We start from the raw sequence: 18371 nt of genomic DNA on the forward strand, positions 1-18371 counted from the left end.
ATCATTTTGATTCATTTCTTATTCATTTGAATATTTTTATTCTCATTTATACTGTCCAGGATTCTACATGGCCGAAAATTGAAGAATAAAATTCCGGAACACGATGCCCAAAGACCGAATAACCCAACCAAAAATCCTTCGTATTGGAGCGCCGACGTGAAAAGCAGAAAGCCGACAATAAAAACATCAAGGGTATCTCAAATTATGCCTCGGAATTATAATTCCTCCCCGCTGTTCATCAAGCTAAGGAAGCAGTTCCACCCTGTTTAGTTGTTAGTGACTGCAGCCAGGAGCATAATCAGCAACACCTCGAAGCAAATTACTCACCCAAACTGACAACGTTGACAAAGAGCAAGCGCAGCTCTAGCGGAATAAATGTGAAGTTGACGCCCTGTACAAATGGCCAGACCATCAGGTTGGCCTTGTAGGCGGGAACAAAGGCAGTCTTCAACCTTTCCACAGGATCAGCGCCTTCCATGATAGCCATCGAGGATAGGAAACATGTGAGCTGGGTGGGGGCAAAGAAGACTTGGTCGGCGGCAACACGAGCGGCGGTGGTGGACGCAGTGCCTTTGAGAACGACATGACGCTGGAGGATGCCAAACCAGGTAGTGGCAACCGGACCGAAGACAGCTGAAAAGACACGGATCAGCAATGTACAAGGCACTTGAGACATATAGACATACCTCCACCGTATAGAGCCATTCGCCCAGTACGAGCGAAGTCGTGCTCTTGGAGACCTTTTCGGTCAACAGCTTGCTGGGCTAGAACATCCCCGCTACCGAATAGGAACTGTTGTAACAAGAGTCAGGAACTGGTCCAGAGAAAGGAGAAAGGAGAGAATCATACAGCACTGGTGATGCTTGCGGTGAGGATAGGCCGCTTTGCCAACTTAGACTGGTACCTGGTTGAATGTTATGAGCTGCGATTGAAGGAGATGAGTAAGAGAGACTTACCAGCGTAGCATAACTGCGATTGGATGGCTATAAGGGACAAAACAAGCAGAGAAGGATGCAAAGAAAGAACAAAAAGCAGACGAAAGACGCTGAAATACTATTGAACTGGGGGCAACTGGGGGAACAATCTTGAAATTGCGGAGTCCCTGTCGCATTGCCCAAATAGGAAATGCATCCGCCTGCACCAAATTTTGTGACGTAGCAGTGAGAATAACAACATTGCGGGACTCGATTGGTATGAAAAACACGATATATTTGTAAATATTTCTATAGCTAATGACCTCAACATCACCATAAGCAAATCTATCCCTCATTCTACATGATCAATGCCTCTCTACAACAACGGCGATCAATCCATTTACTTCTGGGCCCCATCAGGTGACACCGCCCTGGAAACCTTAAGTGCACGTGCCACATTCCCGATCGGGAGTTTAGGGCATAGGGTCCCCACTAGGGCTGCCCGCTCGCTTAGCCCACCCGCGCAAATTTCGGGCAAACAGTGCTCAGCGCCGTGAAACTCGACGACCAACTCAATCCCGACAACCCTCCCCGTCGCTTCCCATAACAACATCAATATGGCTGACGCTGCTCCCCGTGGACGTGGTGGTTTCGGTTCGCGCGGCGACCGTGGTGGTGAGCGTGGACGTGGCCGTGGTGGCCGTCGCGGCCGTCGTGGCCCCAAGCAGGAGGAGAAGGAGTGGCAGCCCGTCACCAAGCTCGGCCGTCTCGTCAAGGCCGGCAAGATCACCTCCATGGAGCAGATCTACCTCCACTCTCTGCCCGTCAAGGAGTACCAGATTGTCGACTTCTTCCTGCCCAAGCTCAAGGATGAGGTTATGAAGGTACGGATCGACACACCCTTTTTGAAATTGGAGGATTGAGCGGGACTCGACTGGAATGCGACAATTGCCCGCAATTGCGCAATGAAAGCTCAAACGGAAAACGAATACATCGAAATCAGTCCAGAAACTAACGTGAATTTCAACCTACAGATCAAGCCCGTCCAGAAGCAGACCCGTGCCGGTCAGCGTACCCGTTTCAAGGCCATTGTCCTCATCGGTGACTCCGAGGGCCACATCGGTCTCGGAATCAAGACCTCCAAGGAAGTCGCTACCGCCATCCGTGCTGCTATCACCATCGCCAAGCTCGCTGTCCTCCCCGTCCGTCGCGGTTACTGGGGTACCAACCTTGGTGAGCCCCACTCTCTGCCCGTCAAGCAGAGTGGAAAGTGTGGTTCCGTCTCCGTCCGTGTAAGTTTCCTACGGTGGTTTATATCTGATCTAGTCCTTTTTGGGGCCGGACATCTGAAGAGATGGTTTCTAATTGACTGCAGCTCATTCCCGCCCCCCGCGGTACCGGCCTTGTCGCTTCCCCTGCTGTCAAGCGTTTGCTCCAGCTCGCCGGTGTTCAGGACGCTTACACCTCCTCTTCCGGCTCCACCAAGACCCTCGAGAACACCCTCAAGGCCACCTTCGTCGCTGTCGTCAACACCTACGGTTTCCTTACCCCCAACCTGTGGGCCGAGAATAAGCTCATCCGCAGCCCTCTGGAGGAGTTCGGTGATGTCCTCCGCCAGGGCAAGAAGTACTAGGTTATGGATGATGCATGATTTTTGTTCGACAATTTCAATGGGTTTCTTTTAAAACTTCCCCCTCTGCTTGGTGATTAAAAGATGGTTCGTGTGTGCGAGAGACATCTCCGCACCGCTCTGGATGTATTTATCTTGGGGAGGGACACAAAATAGCGAAGTCCACGGGCCATTTGCCAGCCAGATTGATCTTTGAGCAGTAATTTTGTAGTAGGGCAGTAGTTGTTTTTACCTGACAGACATTGATTTTGGGTGAACTAACTTCTAGTTCAAGTCTAAATTTTCGACATGCAGCCTAACAATGTCGCTATGAGACGTACAGAGAGGTCGCCCAGGCAGCTTTTATGTGCAAACAAACACTACTCTGGGGTCCAGGCTGTCTATCTGACACTGGCTAAGGGATACTATCGGTATTAAGTTATGTAGTATTGGAGTATGTTGTATCTTTAGATTGAAGTAAAGGTCTCCACATGATAGTACATCTAAGATATATATAGGTACTACTTGACAGAAATCCAGGTATGACGAGCGTACGGGTAAAAATCAATAGCAGTAAATTCTCTAAGCAAAATTTACACAATTTGTACGCAGATTGATAAGCAAAATGCATACTTTTAGGTCACATAAGTGTCCGGTAAAAAGACCGGTATTCAATGTAACGATGACACTACCAGTCCCCCTTTGTTAATAGCCTTCTCACTTCTCTTCTTCTGCCTCATCTTCCTTTCGCTATACACCCCTATTTCGCCAATATGCTGTCTCCGCTATTATCCACAGTTTCCTCCTCCTTAGCTGCAAAGGACGTCGACTCGAAGTCCCTCGATAGGACCGAGTCAGATGTTGCGCCTCGAACCTCGCAGGTCAAGGTCGAGGAAGCAGGTGTCTGTTATTCGCACCTGCCATTCGAAATCCCGGGTGCTGTGGTGTTGTCTGCTCCTTCCATTTCTACCCTTCGAGAAACTGCGGACGATGTCTATCATCAAATCAACACCAACACGTCTTACTCGAACCAGTTTATCATCGTGTCAAACATATCCCAGCAAGTGCAGGAGCTAATAGCTGGAGATCGAAACCCTCTTGAGGTTCCCTACAGATTGACACTCGACACACAGCACCAGCAAGGGGTCATTCGAATCATACCATCAGGAGCTCATGAGCGAGTGACGCGGTCATTTTCAAACAAACTCGTCCTAAAATTAATCGAAATGGGAATTGATTCGGATGATTACACTATGAACTCGGCTACCCGATATCACGGAAGAACATGCGATAAAGAAGCCGACGAGTGTCTTACTCCGTCAGGAAATCCTTTTGACAATAATAACTGGCCTTCGCTCGTTATTGAAACTGGTCTTTCTGAATCAGAAGCCCAACTACGAGCCGACGCATATTGGTGGTTCTCAAATTCCGACTACAAAGTCAACATGGTTATTCTCTTCCACATCCAAAGATCGCCCGAGCGCAGACTCACCATAAAACAATACAGTCTGATACCAACCACTCCCAGATTCACCCGTGGACTACAGGCGGAGGCCCAGCGCACTCTGCTATCTCAAACAGACTCCCCAATGGTGCTACGTCATTCAGCGGTCAATGAGGTCGTTATTGCCTCAAACAATGTCCAGAATGCCCCTCTACACTTGGATTTCGAATCCGTTATGCGCCGCCTGCCGACCCCTAACACGGGGGAAGGAAATATCACATTCACGGCCGAGGATCTTGCTGCGTGCTGCCGCCATGTCTTTCTGGGGGCCTGAGCATTATCGCTACATGTATTGTTAGAAAGTTGGAATCAAAGCTTGCTTTTTCACAGATATCCACCTAGTAGTTTATTTTATTAGGCTCAGGCTGGCAGATCGACAACCTACTTCTAAATGGGAAGAGTTGCACGTGACGGGGCAAGCATGTCGCATTTTATTGATGTAGCTTACTCAGGCCGCTCACCCAGTGAACACTAAAACGGAAAGGGGAAGGTCTCGAGTGCCAGGCATTATCCGGTACATGTATATGTTTCTCACATCCCTGGAGGCATATACTGGTGGGTCACCAAATTAGGCTGTAAGCCAAATAGGTTTAGCTTCTTACGCGATTCCTTCATCTTCCTCTGGTTTTGTTTCATCTCAGGAGTTACATCATGTCTCTTGACCTTGTTTCCCAATCCTTCTGGATTGTAAGGGCTTTCCGACATAGACCCGGTGGACCCGAGCAATGCCACCTTTATCACTTGAGATAGAGAATAGAATGGAGCGAGTATGCTCCCGCACCTTCAGTAGCCTGTAATGTAAATAAGTCGTGTGTTTGTACTTCGATCGCTCGCTCGGCGCCATTAGCTACTACTATACCTTTTACCGGACAGGGGTAGGTTGCGCGGTAAAAGCAGCCACGTCGTGGCCTTGCCACCGTGAACGTCGCCAGCTGCTCCTTGGAAGAGGCAGCTGTTCGTTTATCGGAATACGCAGTATATTCCTTTTATCCTCATACATTCTCCTCGGGGCTTCACAAGTCGATTGAAGCAAGAAATATCATAAATCATATCTAAAAATTGGAATTTCCTGAAGCAATAGTGGTGCCGCTCTGTCTTTTGAACAACAAAGCGAAGGCGAATGTAATTGACAGTAAAAAAACCATCATGCTGTCTTCCAACAGTCTCAAGAATATCAGCGACGTGTGACGGATGCTCGCATGTCTCGGTCGTCTGGAGAAGGCCAAGAAAGGGTTCATCAAATAGAAGAATCCTATACACCATCAGTTACAAAGCCAATGATTTCTTAGTATCGGACCATTTCTCAACACCACCCTTCTCTTCTCTGCCAGCGTTGTCTGTCTGAGTGGACCTCGCCCTTCCGCTGATAATTGCAGAATGGACCTCGGCAACATTTCTTAACGCACCGGATTAATTGACCAGAAGACCATCGGGACTAGACTAGTTCCAATGAATCTAGAAGGCCATATAGGATGTTACTAGGACATCGGAGCCTTAGGTCCTCAGGTAGTGGACCGGCGGGTGTCCGTCGCGGGCCGTCACTAGCCTAAACCTAAAAGACCAAGATCGGCGAGTATGTACTATTGACGCATTGAAGCATTGCACCTTTTAAAAACAGGTATCGCCCCGGATAGTTTTATTGCCAGTGATATCAACAGGAGAATGTTTACCTGTTATTTACAATAAATATCACGCCATAACTAGATTGTTAGTGTCGAACATCTTAAGGTAAATGAACACAAAGAAGCAACTTCTTGTATAGCTACAATTGCTACCAGGATAGTAAATTGCATCCAGACTATTAGAGACGAACGAAGCTTTTATACTCTAACTGGCAACTACAGAGACGCCTGGGTATTCTCCAACTCGAATGAGCCATTGAGGATATCCTTGTCTTCCTTGAACGTACTTTAGAAGACAGAAGACAGAACCAGTGAAGCTGTGCTATATTTTTAGCCTTTATAGAGGATAAGTCAGGAATTGTTGAACCACATCCTATGAAGAAGACGTGTAGTGTGATAATGAGGACTGTTTAACTGAACGTGTAGAGTTGATCCGGAGCCCTCGACCTCGATCTCAGCGAAGGCTTTACTCGCGCAAATGGTACCTAAGCCCAGTGATTGTTAACGCGGGGAGCGCACGCTTGAAGAGCACCCATGCGAAGTACCTTTTCCCCATCCTTTTCCCCTTCCTCTCATCCTTCTCCCATCCTTCCTATCCTTCAGATACTTGCTTTCATCCAAATTTCATTGTTGTTAATCCAGAATTCATCATGGATAGCATGTATGATCGTGATATGCGTGATCAATGGGAGAACAGCCTGCTAGGTGTCCGTTTCTGGGAAGATGCAACAAAACATGTTGAGCAGCTTACTGCAGGTGAAAGAAAAGGTATGTTCTTACACGTTCTTACATGTGCTGCATCATCGTAGCATTGCTACATTGAATGCCTTACATGCAAGCATGCTGGTTGCTATACGTTGCTATAGTTCGTGCTAATGCTCCCGTCACCATTTAGCCCTACCGCCCCATCTAAGCCCTGTTCAGTCACCTGCTCAGTCGCCTGCTAAGGACCCTGTTCAGACGACAGTCACAAGCGCTTCTGGAAAGAGCCCAACGAAGAGGAAGAGTCTTTTCCCACTCTCTCGACTTGCTTCTTTCAATAACCTTCGATTCCTTCACTCCTCTGCAGGAACTGATACCACCAACTCACCTGAGAAGAGTCCCACAAAGAGTCTGAAGAGTTCCAAAAAGGGTAGTTGGCGCCTTCCTTCCTTTAAGAGTCTGAGTCTCAGACACCGAGGTCCCATCGTCGCGTCCACTGAGGGTTTTGTTGAACTCCAGAAGCCCACACCGACACGTCCTTCCATCTTGTCCCCTACAACTTTCTTCCCTCCTGAATATTCTCTTCCCCCACTCCCTCCTGCTCCACGTCCCATTTTCCGTTCTCTCTACAGAGGACCCTCTGCTACCAACATCGACATTGCACCTCCCACCGCCTCTGAAGACTCTTATCCTTGCGACCCAGTGGCCCCCAACCATCTCAGCATTCTCAGCTTTCAAGACTGGCTTGAGCAACAGAGTGATCCTCAACCTGAGACTATGGCTCCTCCTCACCCAGATACCAGTTCTTTCGTCCACTTGATGGCTCACCTCAATGATGGTGGCACTTGGGATGATATCCCTCGCACCAAGTTGGTCCTAGAACTGAACATGCTTTTCGATGTTCGCAAGGTCTCCCCTGAGAGCATTGTTGATCTCGACGATGACCAAATTCTTGATGAAGGTGCTATGACTGATGAGGTCACCATGGTCGACAAGGGCACCATGACCGACTTCGACGTCGAATGTCCTGTCAAAACCACCACCATGATCGACAATGCCACCATGACTGAGCCCGACATCAAGGGTTCTGCCATCGACAGCCTGCCTGCTGACAAGGCCACCCAGTCTGATGATATTCTGACGGGTGTTGCTACCGCTGGGGACAATGCTCCCACCTTGAAGTCTGCTGCCAGGCCAGTCACCACTGAGCAGGCTGGGGTCAACACTGATTGTGCTATCGAAAATCAGACCACCGATGGCAACTTGGCAATTGACTCCTCGATGACAATGTTCGATTTCGAGAGCTCTGAGGCCGAAAGCCCGACCAACAACAAGAACGCGAAAGGCAAGGCCGCTGTCCACGATTGGGACCTGTACAATGCCAATGAGTTCGGGATGCAAGATCTTCCCATCTGTGACGCGCCTCGTTACCCCGACCAAGAAGTCATTGAAGTCGCTGCTCCCAAGGAGGATGAAACAATTAGCAGTATCATCAACGAGGCCTTGAAGGACAATACCATCGACGACGACCGCTTCTTCGAGAACCTAAAGGACAAGATCAAAGTCAGTGTTCTCACCATGGACCAGGTCTGGCCCTTGACTGAGTTCCGCAACTTGCGTGTGCTGAAGCTGTTTGGTATGATGAAGTCCTACCAGCCTGCCATCTGGAAGACGGTTTGGTTGAACCCTCATCTCACCACTCTCGAGCTGCACATGGCTGTTGGCTTGGAGATTGTGGAGCCGGTGGGACCAAGTGGCTGGGAGCCCATCAAGAAGGGCTGGGTGATGAATGTGAAGTCGCATGCCTCACCCGTATACTAGTAAGTTGTGCCCAACTGAGAGTAATGTGATACCAAGAGACGTGACATATGCTAACCTGATTGACTTTAGTGGCCAAGGCGACGGGGAGGTCAGCCCCAAGGTCGGGTACGGCGAGTACCTCGACAAGTACTGCATCGAGAAGGCAAAGGTCCTTGCCCTTGCCACTGGGTTCCCCGTCCCCACCTACCTGCCCGTCGAGCATCTCACCTTGAGCGGCTTCGCGGTGGACGGGGACCCCTTTGGCATGTGGTTCCGGAACCTCAAGGAGGTTCACTTCAAGAAGGACTGCATCGACTGCGGTTTCTGGCTCCCTCGCTTCCAGCGAAACGTCCGAGTTCGTCAGGCGGGCGAGTTTGGAGTGGCCCGGGGCGAAGACGGGCCCTCCGGGGAGAACTCCGTCGAGGAGCTCAGTGACGAGGAGCTTGCCGAGCTCTCTTCCGCAGTGCGAGGCCTGGGGGTGTTCTAAACGGACGGGGTCCGTGTTCATGGGCGGCGGCACGCTCGCTAGAGCCTTCCCTAGGGGGCTCTAGTGAGTGTGCCGCTAGGGAAATATCATTCAACTACGCAAGAAAGATAATTTAGAAAACCCCCCAAAAAAAGCCAAATCTTTTTAAGTTATTCTGCTTCTTATTTAAAAGAGTACGCAATAAGTAGAACAGACATATGAAATAGTAGGGTCAAGTCAAAGTAAACATCCTGATACTCATTTTCAATCCTAACGCCTTAAACCAAATTGACTCGTAAGTGAGAGAAATGTCAACTGAAAAAAAAAAAGAGAGAACAAATATCCTATCACCAGAATCCTAGTCTGAATGTGTGAAGTTATTTCCTTACGCACCCTCTTCATCGGAGATACGAATAGCTCCCTCATTGCCGACACCATGCGACCAGAATCCTTCCATGTAGAGTGCACTGCAGTAATCAGCATGTCGTCATACCGAGATTCAGCTTGAGACTTACATTCCAGGCGAACTCTCATGAGTGAACAGAAGCCAGTATCCAAGGATACCTTGCGTGAAGACATCCTGGATAGCGAAAAGGATAGTCTCCGTGTCAACACTCAGTCTGAGCGCGAGAGCACCAGCCGCGAGGGAACTACCCAACATTAGCATCGGTTTGAACTCAAGAGTACTCTTTTGGATATATCACTCACATTGGGAAAAGTGCCAACATGGCAATTGCAGACCCAGAAACAGACCCAAAGAACCGTCTTGTCTGGATATCCTTGCTCTTCGCCGCTCGCTGTGCGTGGAAGCCAATGTGGTGGATCACGACCAGGTAAGAAATACATGTGAGGGTCAGCCAGACCCAGCGCTCGCGGCCGTGTCCTGAAAATATGCCGAATACAGCTGTTGTAAGCATGATCAGGTGGGCGACAATGGCGATGAGTAGGTTTGCGCCTGGTAGGCCGGATAGAAGGGCGAGGTTGATGAAGAGCAGGGGTGTGGTGATGGCCCAGTTAACAAAGCGCAGCCATAGGATCTGGCGAGCGTAGTCTGTGTGGGTGTCCGGGACATGTTTGTGGGATTCGTGGACTCTGTCGTGTTTGGTTATTATGCCCTGGCCTGTTGAAAGAGCTAGGTAGATCACGAAGGAGATTGTGGTTATCAGGGAGGTGAGGATATGAAAGATTCGTTTAGACTGGACATATGTTAGATAGGTATGAATAATAGAAGAGAGCATATATGATATAGAAGAGATGAACTCACTAGAGGAGCACGAGCGGCCAAAGTATAGAACACCAGCGAGGAAACGCCCATCAACACAGTGACAACCCTATAAATGTTAGGATAATTAAACATTTGAATACATAGTATAATATATACATACCAAAGAGTTCGCTTGCCTGTATCATGAAGTTCCTGGTAGACCTCATACCCCGGAATGATAGTGGGAATAGGCGCCACCGAGGACGTGGTGGCGGGCGCCGTTAGAGTAGCAAACTGATCAAATGGAGGTTGAATCATGATGAATTTAGGAAGTTGAGTAGAGGAAGAAGAAGAAACGAGAAGAGCAAGACTATATAGATGACATGATGTTGCATCAAAGCAGGATTTGGGGATGATTGGGGCGACCGTCATTGACTGGATACTGTCGTCATAGCCATTTAGAACATTCACTGGATGGACAAATAGATTGAATACATTAATTACATGGACTCTTTCTTTCAGTCTAGTTTTCAATGTGAATGTCGGATGTTTTGGATTACTGGTTGCACTGCAGTTGGTAAATTGGCTGCTCTGTCCAATCACCTACAGCTAGCTATAATACATAGAAATAAGTATACATATTTTGTACAGTTCTCTAGGCGTTTGCCTCATGTATCACTGTCTCACACCGGTTGCAAATCGCATCTTCGATCGCCACCGGGTTCGGAATGGCGTACCGCCAACACCGTGGGCACTTGGAGGCCTGTGGCGCGTACACATACACTTTGCCTGGCTGGTCACCTAGCTCAAATGTCTCCTCATATTGCCATTCAGCGTCCTTAATGTCGGTCGGAATAGCTTCATCGTGGGATGACAGGGTGATGGAAGACACGACAAAGAGATCAGGGAGCTCCGACAGATACTGCTGGAATAATCCAGAGCTGCTGGGGAGCACAATGTGAACAAAGGATTGCAGGGAGGAGCCAAGCTGCTTTTTACTACGGGCCTGCTCCTGCAAGTTCTTAATGGCAGAGTGAACCACCGTCAGCTCTTGGTAGCTGGTGTCCAGGGTCAAATCCTGCCACTCCGGAGCGGGGGCGGAGACGATACGCTGCAGTGGGTGCTCAGACTCGGTGCGGATAGACTCGGGAGTATGTTCCCATGTTTCTTCCACAAGCACTGGTGTGATGGGAGCCAGGGCCTCTTGAAGATAATTGTAGATGTAGAATAAGGTCGTTTGCGCAGCCCGGCGACTCGTGCTGTCCTCACCAAGGGTGTAGAGGCGATCCTTGATCGCCTCCATGTAGAAAGCAGAAAACTCGAGGTTGGCCCACCGGTTCATCGTACTCACGCCCTTGTAGAACTCGAAGTTATCACTTGTCTTCTGTGACGTGAGTACCATATCCGAGAGGTGCTTGAGTGCAATTCGATCGACCAGCTGCAGCTGTTCATATGGGATAACGTTCGCTGGACTGAAATCGGCAAGGGCACCCAGCAGCAGTTTGAAAGTGACACGGAACTTGTGGAGACTGGTATTGACGGTCTGGAGTACTCGTTTTCCAATTACCACGTCGCGCGTGTAGTCGCTGCTCGCTGCCCACATGCGAAGCGCATCGGGGCCAAGAGCGTCGTACATCGGTTCTTGGTTCTCGGGTTGCTTCTTTCCTTTGCCTTTGCGGGGTTTGAGGGGAGGCAGCAAAGTTCCATCCATGATGGTCTGCGGGTGGATTACGTTGCCAATAGACTTGCTCATCTTCCGCCCATGTTCATCCAGGGTGAAACCGTGCGTGATGAGGTTCTTGTATGGCGCACGAGGCGTCGTGAATTGACCCGAGCCGAGCTGGTGCGAGATATATGTGAGAAGAGAGGACTGGAACCAACCACGGTGCTGATCGGTACCTTCAAGATACACGTCGGCTGGATGACTCCGTCCTTCGATAGGAACATCGATCTCTGCCCAGCTGGTACCACTGTCAAACCAAACGTCCATGGTGTCCATTCCACGTCGATACCCCGCTCCAGCCTCGTCCCGCAAGGACGGAGGAATCCATGCAGCCTCATCCGCAGCATCGGTCCACCAAGCATCGATTCCGCGCTCTTCAATTGTGGTCATGATATGTGAAATACTATCTTTAGTCAAGACGGCCTCTCCAGTGGTTCGGTGATAGATTGCAGGAATCGGAACACCCCACGCACGCTGTCGCGAGATACACCATTCACTCCGGTTTTTCACAAAGGCTTCGAGCCGTTGCTTTCCAGTCTCGGGAACAAAGCGGACATCTTCCAAGGCGCGAAGAGCATCGCCACGGATATCGGCCACATCGGCAAACCACTGCTCAGTGGCCCGAATAATGACCGGAAGTTTTGAACGCCAGTCGTAAGGATACTTGTGCTCGTACTTATGTTGGGCAAGCAACTGACCACACGATTCGACCCATTCCAAAACAGCGGTGTTACCTTCTCCCAAGACAGATTTTCCAGTTAAACGTGTAGGATCGAGGGGCATAGCTTTATCTGTGTATTTGCCCTCATCGTTAACGGGAGCGAACACAGGAATGCCACGCGCAAGACATGCTTCGTAGTCTTCCATTCCGTGACCAGGCGCGCTATGAACCAGGCCAGAGCCAGAATCAGCAGTAACAAAGTCCGCGGCGAAGATGGGCTGCGGCTGAGCTTCGGGTCCTTTGAATAGAGGTCGATAGGTAGTTCGCTCTGCCAGCTCGGACCCCATGATAGACGGTACAATGACAGAGAGTTCTTCTTTCAGCATATTCTGGATGTACTCTAACCGTGATTGAGCTATCAGAAGATGACCATGTTTTTCCGATAAGACAATAGCGTATTCCAAAGACTCGCTGATTGTAATGGCAGCATTGGCAGGCAGCGTCCAAGGGGTAGTGGTCCAAATCACAGCATTCAAATTCTTTCCACGAAGAAGAGGATTCTCAGAGAGACACGTAGGGATATCGATAAGAGGGAATTTGACTAAGGCGGCGGTCGAGATGTGATCCTCCTTGTATTCCAGTTCTGCTTCCGCAAGAGCGGTACCCGTTGAAGGCGACCAGTAAACTGGCTTGAACTTTCGGTAGATGAGGCCACGGTCCACCATTTCCCGGAAGATACCCAGTTGCCGCATCTCGAATTGTTTGTCCATGGTCTTCCAGTGGTTCTCCCAGTCGGCCATGACCGCGAAGCCACGGAACCCTTTCATTTGTTCTTTCACGGCTTGTCTTGCCAATTTACGCGCGGACGTGCGAATATCCGCTGCGCTGACTGATCCGCTTGCAATGTCCTCAGGGTGCAGGCCTTGGAGCGCTTTGAGCTCGATCGGCAGTCCATGGCAGTCCCAGCCCGGCACGTACCGCACCCTCTTCCCGCGACCTAATTGTACGCGACAGATAATATCCTTCAAAATCTTGTTGAGCGCATGTCCAACATGGAGATCGCCATTCGCATATGGTGGGCCATCATGCAAGACGAATGGTTGGTCGGCGGGCCTTTCGCGGCGTTGCCAGGCGTAGAGATCATCGGTGCACCGTTTTAGGTATTTCGTCCGATCGATAGGCGATACGCGTGGAGGGAATGAGGATTTAGGCAGTTTCAACGTCGAGGTCCATGAGCGAGGGATTGCCCGCGCCAGTTCCGGCATTGTCCAGCATATCCTAGAAAGTGATGAGTGGAAGGTCAAGAAGAGAAGGGTCTTGGCGGTTTACAAAACATGGCTATTCCACAAAGGGTTTAGACTCCGCCGGACTTGGATACTTGATCGGACACTGCATGGTCGCGCCTAACATTCACCTTCTATTCCAGGCCCAGAGTCTTTTACCAAGCAGAGGATCTCTCAATGTGGCTCGTCCAAGGAGTATCCCACCCGAAAGTACGGTCGAGTCAGGGAATTGCTTCTTTGATGCTGTTCCACCGCCCAATAACTCTACGAAGAGCTTCGTTTTATCATTCCAGGATAGGGGAACTGCTGAGTTTTATTCTCCCCTCTCTATCTCTTTCACAGCTTGATCATAAAAGCCCAGCTTTCCAACACTAGTATACGCCCCATACAAATAAGCTATAGCCTGGCTCCTCTTGCTGCTGAGGCAATCCGAAAGCACACTGTCGTCAAGCTCGGCTAATCTGACCATTTCGATATACCCTTCTCGCTCGCGCCACATTTCTCGAATTTCCTCATCGAACGGCTGCCCATCTTCATCGTATTTCTGGGGCAGGTCGAAGGAGACAGGCATGGCTGTAAGGAAGTCGGGGAACGCAATAAGCTCATAGGGAACCGTACATGCGCCTTCCCAGTCGATGATTCCCGTCACATCGAAGCTCTCATCCACCATGATGTTACTATGAAAAAAGTCATCATGGTCTAGAGGGAATGGCCCTTCGTTACACGAGGATAGCCGGCTAGCCATAGCTTTGATTTGTAACGGGAAATTCTCGATAATCGCGATCATCCGTTCTGCAGGGTTCGGACTTCTCTGCATCATACTTGTGATTGTCTCTTTATCCCACTTAAACTCGACGCTGTCGGCCCACGCCTCGAAGAATTCGGTTGCTGTATCGAATGGACCGCCGATTCCCGGTAAGGGACCGCACTCGTACCTACCGTCGCGGTTTCGGACAATCGTCCCAATTTTTGGGAGTCGTAACGAAGTCAACTGGACCTATAGGATGAGGTAAGCAGCTGACTATCGAGGTGAGCCTATATAGGCTTGATAGCGCGGGGGGAATGAACATGGCACTTTGCGACGGAGCGGTAGAAGGTTGGTCGGAGCTTTCTGGGTATTATACCGCGATGGACGTTGTAGCCGCCTAGGGCGTCCATGGCGACGCTACCAGGGAGCAGCTCCATCAGTATAAAAGGAACCCTCACCGGGTTGGTCTCGTCAACTTCATACGCAAAGACTTGAGGCACTGGCAAGACGGAACGTTCCTTGATGAATTGCATTGTCGCAACCTCGTTTCTGAGGCTGGTCTTGCTGACAAGGGGGGAGGTACTCCTTCTAATATGAACCCGGGCCGCCCAGCGAGTCTCGTCGGAAAATTTTAGCAAACGGACAATGTGATTGAGCCCGCTAGCAACCTGGTCTAAGGCCACGCACTCCAAGTGTCCAGCAAGACCTGAAGCGATTGGACAGAGCTCATCCCATTGAGTTCGACGAAAACACTCGGCAGTTTGGCTATCACTTTTTTGCAGAAAATCCTGGACAGTAGTCCAAGAGGCTGAGTCGGTAGACATGATCACTGCCAAACAGAAAACAATCGATGGAGTAGAGACAGGGACCAAATCTCCCGGGACTTCAGAGGAGTAAGAGTGGAAGGGATATAATTTCTGCTTGTAGGATTTTATAGGAAGAGAAACAAATCAACGGGGAACTAGCGGTCAATGTACAGGGCCAGATGCATATCTATTATCGCTTACTGTTGGTAATTATACGAGATTCCGATCTCTTAGAGGGGGGAAGATGGCAAAAGCCCACTGCGAGACCTGTCGTACATCATCAACCCCGCTGAGGTCGTACATCTCACACCTCCTAGGAGACTTCATTTTTGCTCTCACAGATAACCTCTGTGTTAACTTATCTCTTCATCATGGATCTTCGATCATGGTGTCGTGAGGCATCTATCTCATCTATTACACCCATCGAGTTAAATCAATTTCACATCCCACGTCAAATCCCGAAAGAAACAACCGAGCAGTTGACAGATTTCGCTTCAGAGGAGATATACAATCCTTCAATGATACTATCGCTCTACTGCCCTCGAGCCCGAAACATGTCATACAGGAACTTGTCCCGGTGATGGTAGAGGCAATCAAGCAAGACAATACTCAATTCATTTCAGAACTTCTCGACCGTGGGCTTACGATACATTCATATTTTCCATTGGAAGCAATGAAATGTAAATCGAAGAAAGCGCTCAAATGCTTCATGCAAAAAGGATGGGACATCAATGAACGTATAAGTGACCTTGATCCCCCCGTTCTAAAGTCAGTGATTCGAAGGATGAGAATCTTGCTTTCATTTCTTGAAAAGAAACACAATAATAACTCGTTACCATAGCTATGCAATCTACGAGGAAGAGATGACGAACTGGCTTCTAGACCATGGAGCAAATCCCAATCAACGATGTGATATTAACTGTACTCCGCTATCTTATGCTGTCCAGCTAGCTCTTATAAACATCATCGAGCTCATGCTAAGCCGCGGAGGTGATGTACAACAGGGACAGCTCCTTCAATATGCCATTTATCGGCGGACAAATCTCAATGAAGTGTTGGCGCTACTTATTGATAAAGGTGCCCCTTTGAACGTCCCAATGTATCAGGATTATCCAACCTTTAGGCGGTTCTATCCTGTGAGTTTGGGAACCCCTTTACACATAGCAACAGAGCTTGGGAAACTGGATGCAATAAGGTTCTTGCTCGGTCGAGGAGCGGATACTAACATCGAGGATGGAAATGGTTGTACAGTCATTGAGTGGGCAAGAAATTTGAATCAAACGGAAATTGCGAGGCTATTGGAGAATGGACATTAGGTATCAATTCTACAATTTACATCTACAATCCAGGTTTTGAATGGTCACATATAGTTTCACATTAAAACATACCAAGCCAGGATTATCATGATTCATAATGCATTGAGATATGGTGAGAAGCGCTGGGTGCAATAGTCTTAAATCAGTACACTGTCAAACAACTCACGGCGCCATTCTTGAGAACTTCAAATAAAAGCCCCGGGAACCCAAAAAGCTCGGTATTACCTAATCCTCCATCCTGCCCATCGGCACCATTCCGAGGACCTTTGGCTGTGGTCTCCTCCCAACCACCAAGGAACTCAACACTGCTCTCGGGGCTGTCTCCCCAGCCGCGGTTCAGTACCATTGGCCGCTGCAGAGCACGCTCCTCGGCGGGGCTGGCGTAAGATCCTTTCCAAGTAGCCCGCAGCCGCTCCGAGATTTCATCGTATGTCGATTCCGAAGTCAGACAATCGCCAGATTCATCCAACGAGATTAACCAGCGACTTCGGCGGTGACGATTAAATGGATAAGAACCTGGGACGTTCCCATGAAGAATAATCTTTGTCACTGTCAGCTGGGAGGATGGTGGCTGAGGCGATGGATCTGGAAGACCCGAGGCGGGGAAAGCAGGTCCAGGTGTAGTCGGATACGAGATGAAGGCATCGAATCCATGGTGGAAGTAGTTCAAAAAGCATTCTGCGGGCAGTGAGGTGGGGTCTCCGATATTGAAGGTAGCCAACTCTTCGTCAGAATCATCAGTTACGCTGTTAGTGGATGAGTGGTCGCCGTCCGGGATGTCTATTCCTCTGCCCGGAGAGGGACTCAGGTGAGATTCCCCACCCCCAGTTGCACGGTGGATCGAGATCCGGCGGTCGTTCTTACGGTAGACTGCGTCGGGTGGACCGAAGTCTGCAATCAAGTCCTGGGGAGTCGTCTCCCCCAGTTTTATGTATAATGGAGAGCCCGTCCTGCGAGCCACTTGAAGTTCCCCAGCACCTAGGACATGCCACTCCTCGATTTCATCCGCTAGCGATTCTCGGGATTTTCCAATCAAAGCCGACGAGCGTGGGTACTGTGCCTGTTGTGTGAACAACTTGCCTCGGGCCTCAGGCCATGATGCCCCTTGGAAGATCGACATGGATGTGGCCGGGAGCGCAGCTGAGGAAGATAGCAACGCTACAAAATCACACTGATCTGACCAGGCAGAGTGCTGAAGGGGAAACGAGAATGCAACCCCCGGATAAGAAAGGACGTAGGTTCCATATGGCGACTGTGGGTCTGCCGGGGGTACGTATTCTCCTGGGTATGAGGGGCCAAACAAGCGATTGTAGACGTGCCGGAAGCTAGGGCCGTGCGAGGACAAGGGTTGTTCTGCTGACTTCCCACCTTTGAGCACATCCTGATTTTTGTATACCAGGTTTACTCGAGAGAAGTCGACTACTTCAATCAAACGGAGCCTCTGGTCGGGACCGTCAAATCGAAGGCGCAGGCCATTTGAAGGTAACTGCAATATCACCGGCTTGCGGAGCGGATCTGCGGGGGAGTAGGCTAGGTCGATGGCGGGATAGGTTTGGGGATAGGACTTGACGCGGGTAAGGACATTATGGAGCGAAGCACCCAAGGCTTCAAGAGTATTAGCGAGAGCTGCTGAAAAGGCTGCGAGGTTAGACAAAGAAACATACTGATAAACCCCAGTCCTTTCCCAGGGAAGATTTGCGCCTGGGCTGAGGAAGTAGAGGTAGTCATGATGGTTTGTTCGTTTTCATGGCCCGGTGTTCATGGGTGGACAAAAGTCCATACGATAGTCGAGCTTTGTGTAGTTAAAAGGGGAGGCTCTGGAGATGTAAGGGACGGTATGAGGGGGAAGGATAACGATAAGAGAGCGATGACGATAGCGCAGCCGACCAACCGAGTCATGTGCGAGGGGGAAATGATTGGATTACGTAATGTTTGTTTATGTTGCTCCTGTTTGAGACGAAGCTCCACTGATATACACAACCGTGAAAGACTCCGACACAGCTTGTGAAAATA

At 49.6% G+C, this 18371-nt stretch overlaps 9 protein-coding genes across 9 annotated transcripts; 4 read left to right on the forward strand and 5 right to left on the reverse strand.

Moving 5' to 3' along the window:
• Positions 1 to 215: 215 nt before the first annotated feature.
• LCP9604111_8390 (Mpv17/PMP22 family protein) lies at positions 216 to 967 on the reverse strand (the record flags this gene model as incomplete). Its single annotated transcript, XM_039076528.1, has 5 exons — positions 216 to 262; positions 328 to 633; positions 687 to 792; positions 850 to 904; positions 957 to 967. The coding sequence occupies 5 exons, from the start codon at positions 965 to 967 to the stop codon at positions 216 to 218; spliced, it is 525 nt and encodes a 174-aa protein (XP_038925596.1).
• Positions 968 to 1531: 564 nt separating this feature from the next.
• LCP9604111_8391 (40S ribosomal protein uS5) lies at positions 1532 to 2547 on the forward strand (the record flags this gene model as incomplete). The annotated part of the gene is made up of 3 exons (XM_039076529.1): positions 1532 to 1798; positions 1949 to 2206; positions 2290 to 2547. 3 exons carry the CDS (start codon positions 1532 to 1534, stop codon positions 2545 to 2547), a joined length of 783 nt encoding a protein of 260 aa, XP_038925597.1.
• Positions 2548 to 3296: 749 nt separating this feature from the next.
• On the forward strand, positions 3297 to 4301 carry LCP9604111_8392 (uncharacterized protein; the record flags this gene model as incomplete). Its single annotated transcript, XM_039076530.1, has 1 exon — positions 3297 to 4301. The coding sequence occupies one exon, from the start codon at positions 3297 to 3299 to the stop codon at positions 4299 to 4301; it is 1005 nt and encodes a 334-aa protein (XP_038925598.1).
• A 1998-nt stretch (positions 4302 to 6299) lies between these two features.
• On the forward strand, positions 6300 to 8638 carry LCP9604111_8393 (uncharacterized protein; the record flags this gene model as incomplete). Its single annotated transcript, XM_039076531.1, has 3 exons — positions 6300 to 6417; positions 6545 to 8171; positions 8242 to 8638. 3 exons carry the CDS (start codon positions 6300 to 6302, stop codon positions 8636 to 8638), a joined length of 2142 nt encoding a protein of 713 aa, XP_038925599.1.
• Positions 8639 to 9002: 364 nt separating this feature from the next.
• On the reverse strand, positions 9003 to 10139 carry LCP9604111_8394 (opsin family protein; the record flags this gene model as incomplete). The annotated part of the gene is made up of 5 exons (XM_039076532.1): positions 9003 to 9084; positions 9133 to 9267; positions 9326 to 9813; positions 9882 to 9948; positions 10003 to 10139. The coding sequence occupies 5 exons, from the start codon at positions 10137 to 10139 to the stop codon at positions 9003 to 9005; spliced, it is 909 nt and encodes a 302-aa protein (XP_038925600.1).
• A 337-nt stretch (positions 10140 to 10476) lies between these two features.
• Positions 10477 to 13470, reverse strand: LCP9604111_8395 (isoleucine--tRNA ligase ISM1; the record flags this gene model as incomplete). Its single annotated transcript, XM_039076533.1, has 1 exon — positions 10477 to 13470. The coding sequence occupies one exon, from the start codon at positions 13468 to 13470 to the stop codon at positions 10477 to 10479; it is 2994 nt and encodes a 997-aa protein (XP_038925601.1).
• A 331-nt stretch (positions 13471 to 13801) lies between these two features.
• On the reverse strand, positions 13802 to 15060 carry LCP9604111_8396 (aminoglycoside phosphotransferase family protein; the record flags this gene model as incomplete). Its single annotated transcript, XM_039076534.1, has 2 exons — positions 13802 to 14485; positions 14557 to 15060. The coding sequence occupies 2 exons, from the start codon at positions 15058 to 15060 to the stop codon at positions 13802 to 13804; spliced, it is 1188 nt and encodes a 395-aa protein (XP_038925602.1).
• Positions 15061 to 15715: 655 nt separating this feature from the next.
• On the forward strand, positions 15716 to 16358 carry LCP9604111_8397 (ankyrin repeat domain-containing protein; the record flags this gene model as incomplete). The annotated part of the gene is made up of 2 exons (XM_039076535.1): positions 15716 to 15810; positions 15884 to 16358. 2 exons carry the CDS (start codon positions 15716 to 15718, stop codon positions 16356 to 16358), a joined length of 570 nt encoding a protein of 189 aa, XP_038925603.1.
• A 142-nt stretch (positions 16359 to 16500) lies between these two features.
• On the reverse strand, positions 16501 to 18086 carry LCP9604111_8398 (UPF0183 domain protein; the record flags this gene model as incomplete). The annotated part of the gene is made up of 2 exons (XM_039076536.1): positions 16501 to 17963; positions 18023 to 18086. The coding sequence occupies 2 exons, from the start codon at positions 18084 to 18086 to the stop codon at positions 16501 to 16503; spliced, it is 1527 nt and encodes a 508-aa protein (XP_038925604.1).
• Between the last annotated feature and the right edge of the window lie 285 nt (positions 18087 to 18371).

The sequence above is a fragment of the Penicillium roqueforti genome (assembly GCF_015533775.1).
Source record: "Penicillium roqueforti strain LCP96 04111 chromosome Unknown scaffold_32, whole genome shotgun sequence".
NCBI lineage: Eukaryota > Fungi > Ascomycota > Eurotiomycetes > Eurotiales > Aspergillaceae > Penicillium > Penicillium roqueforti.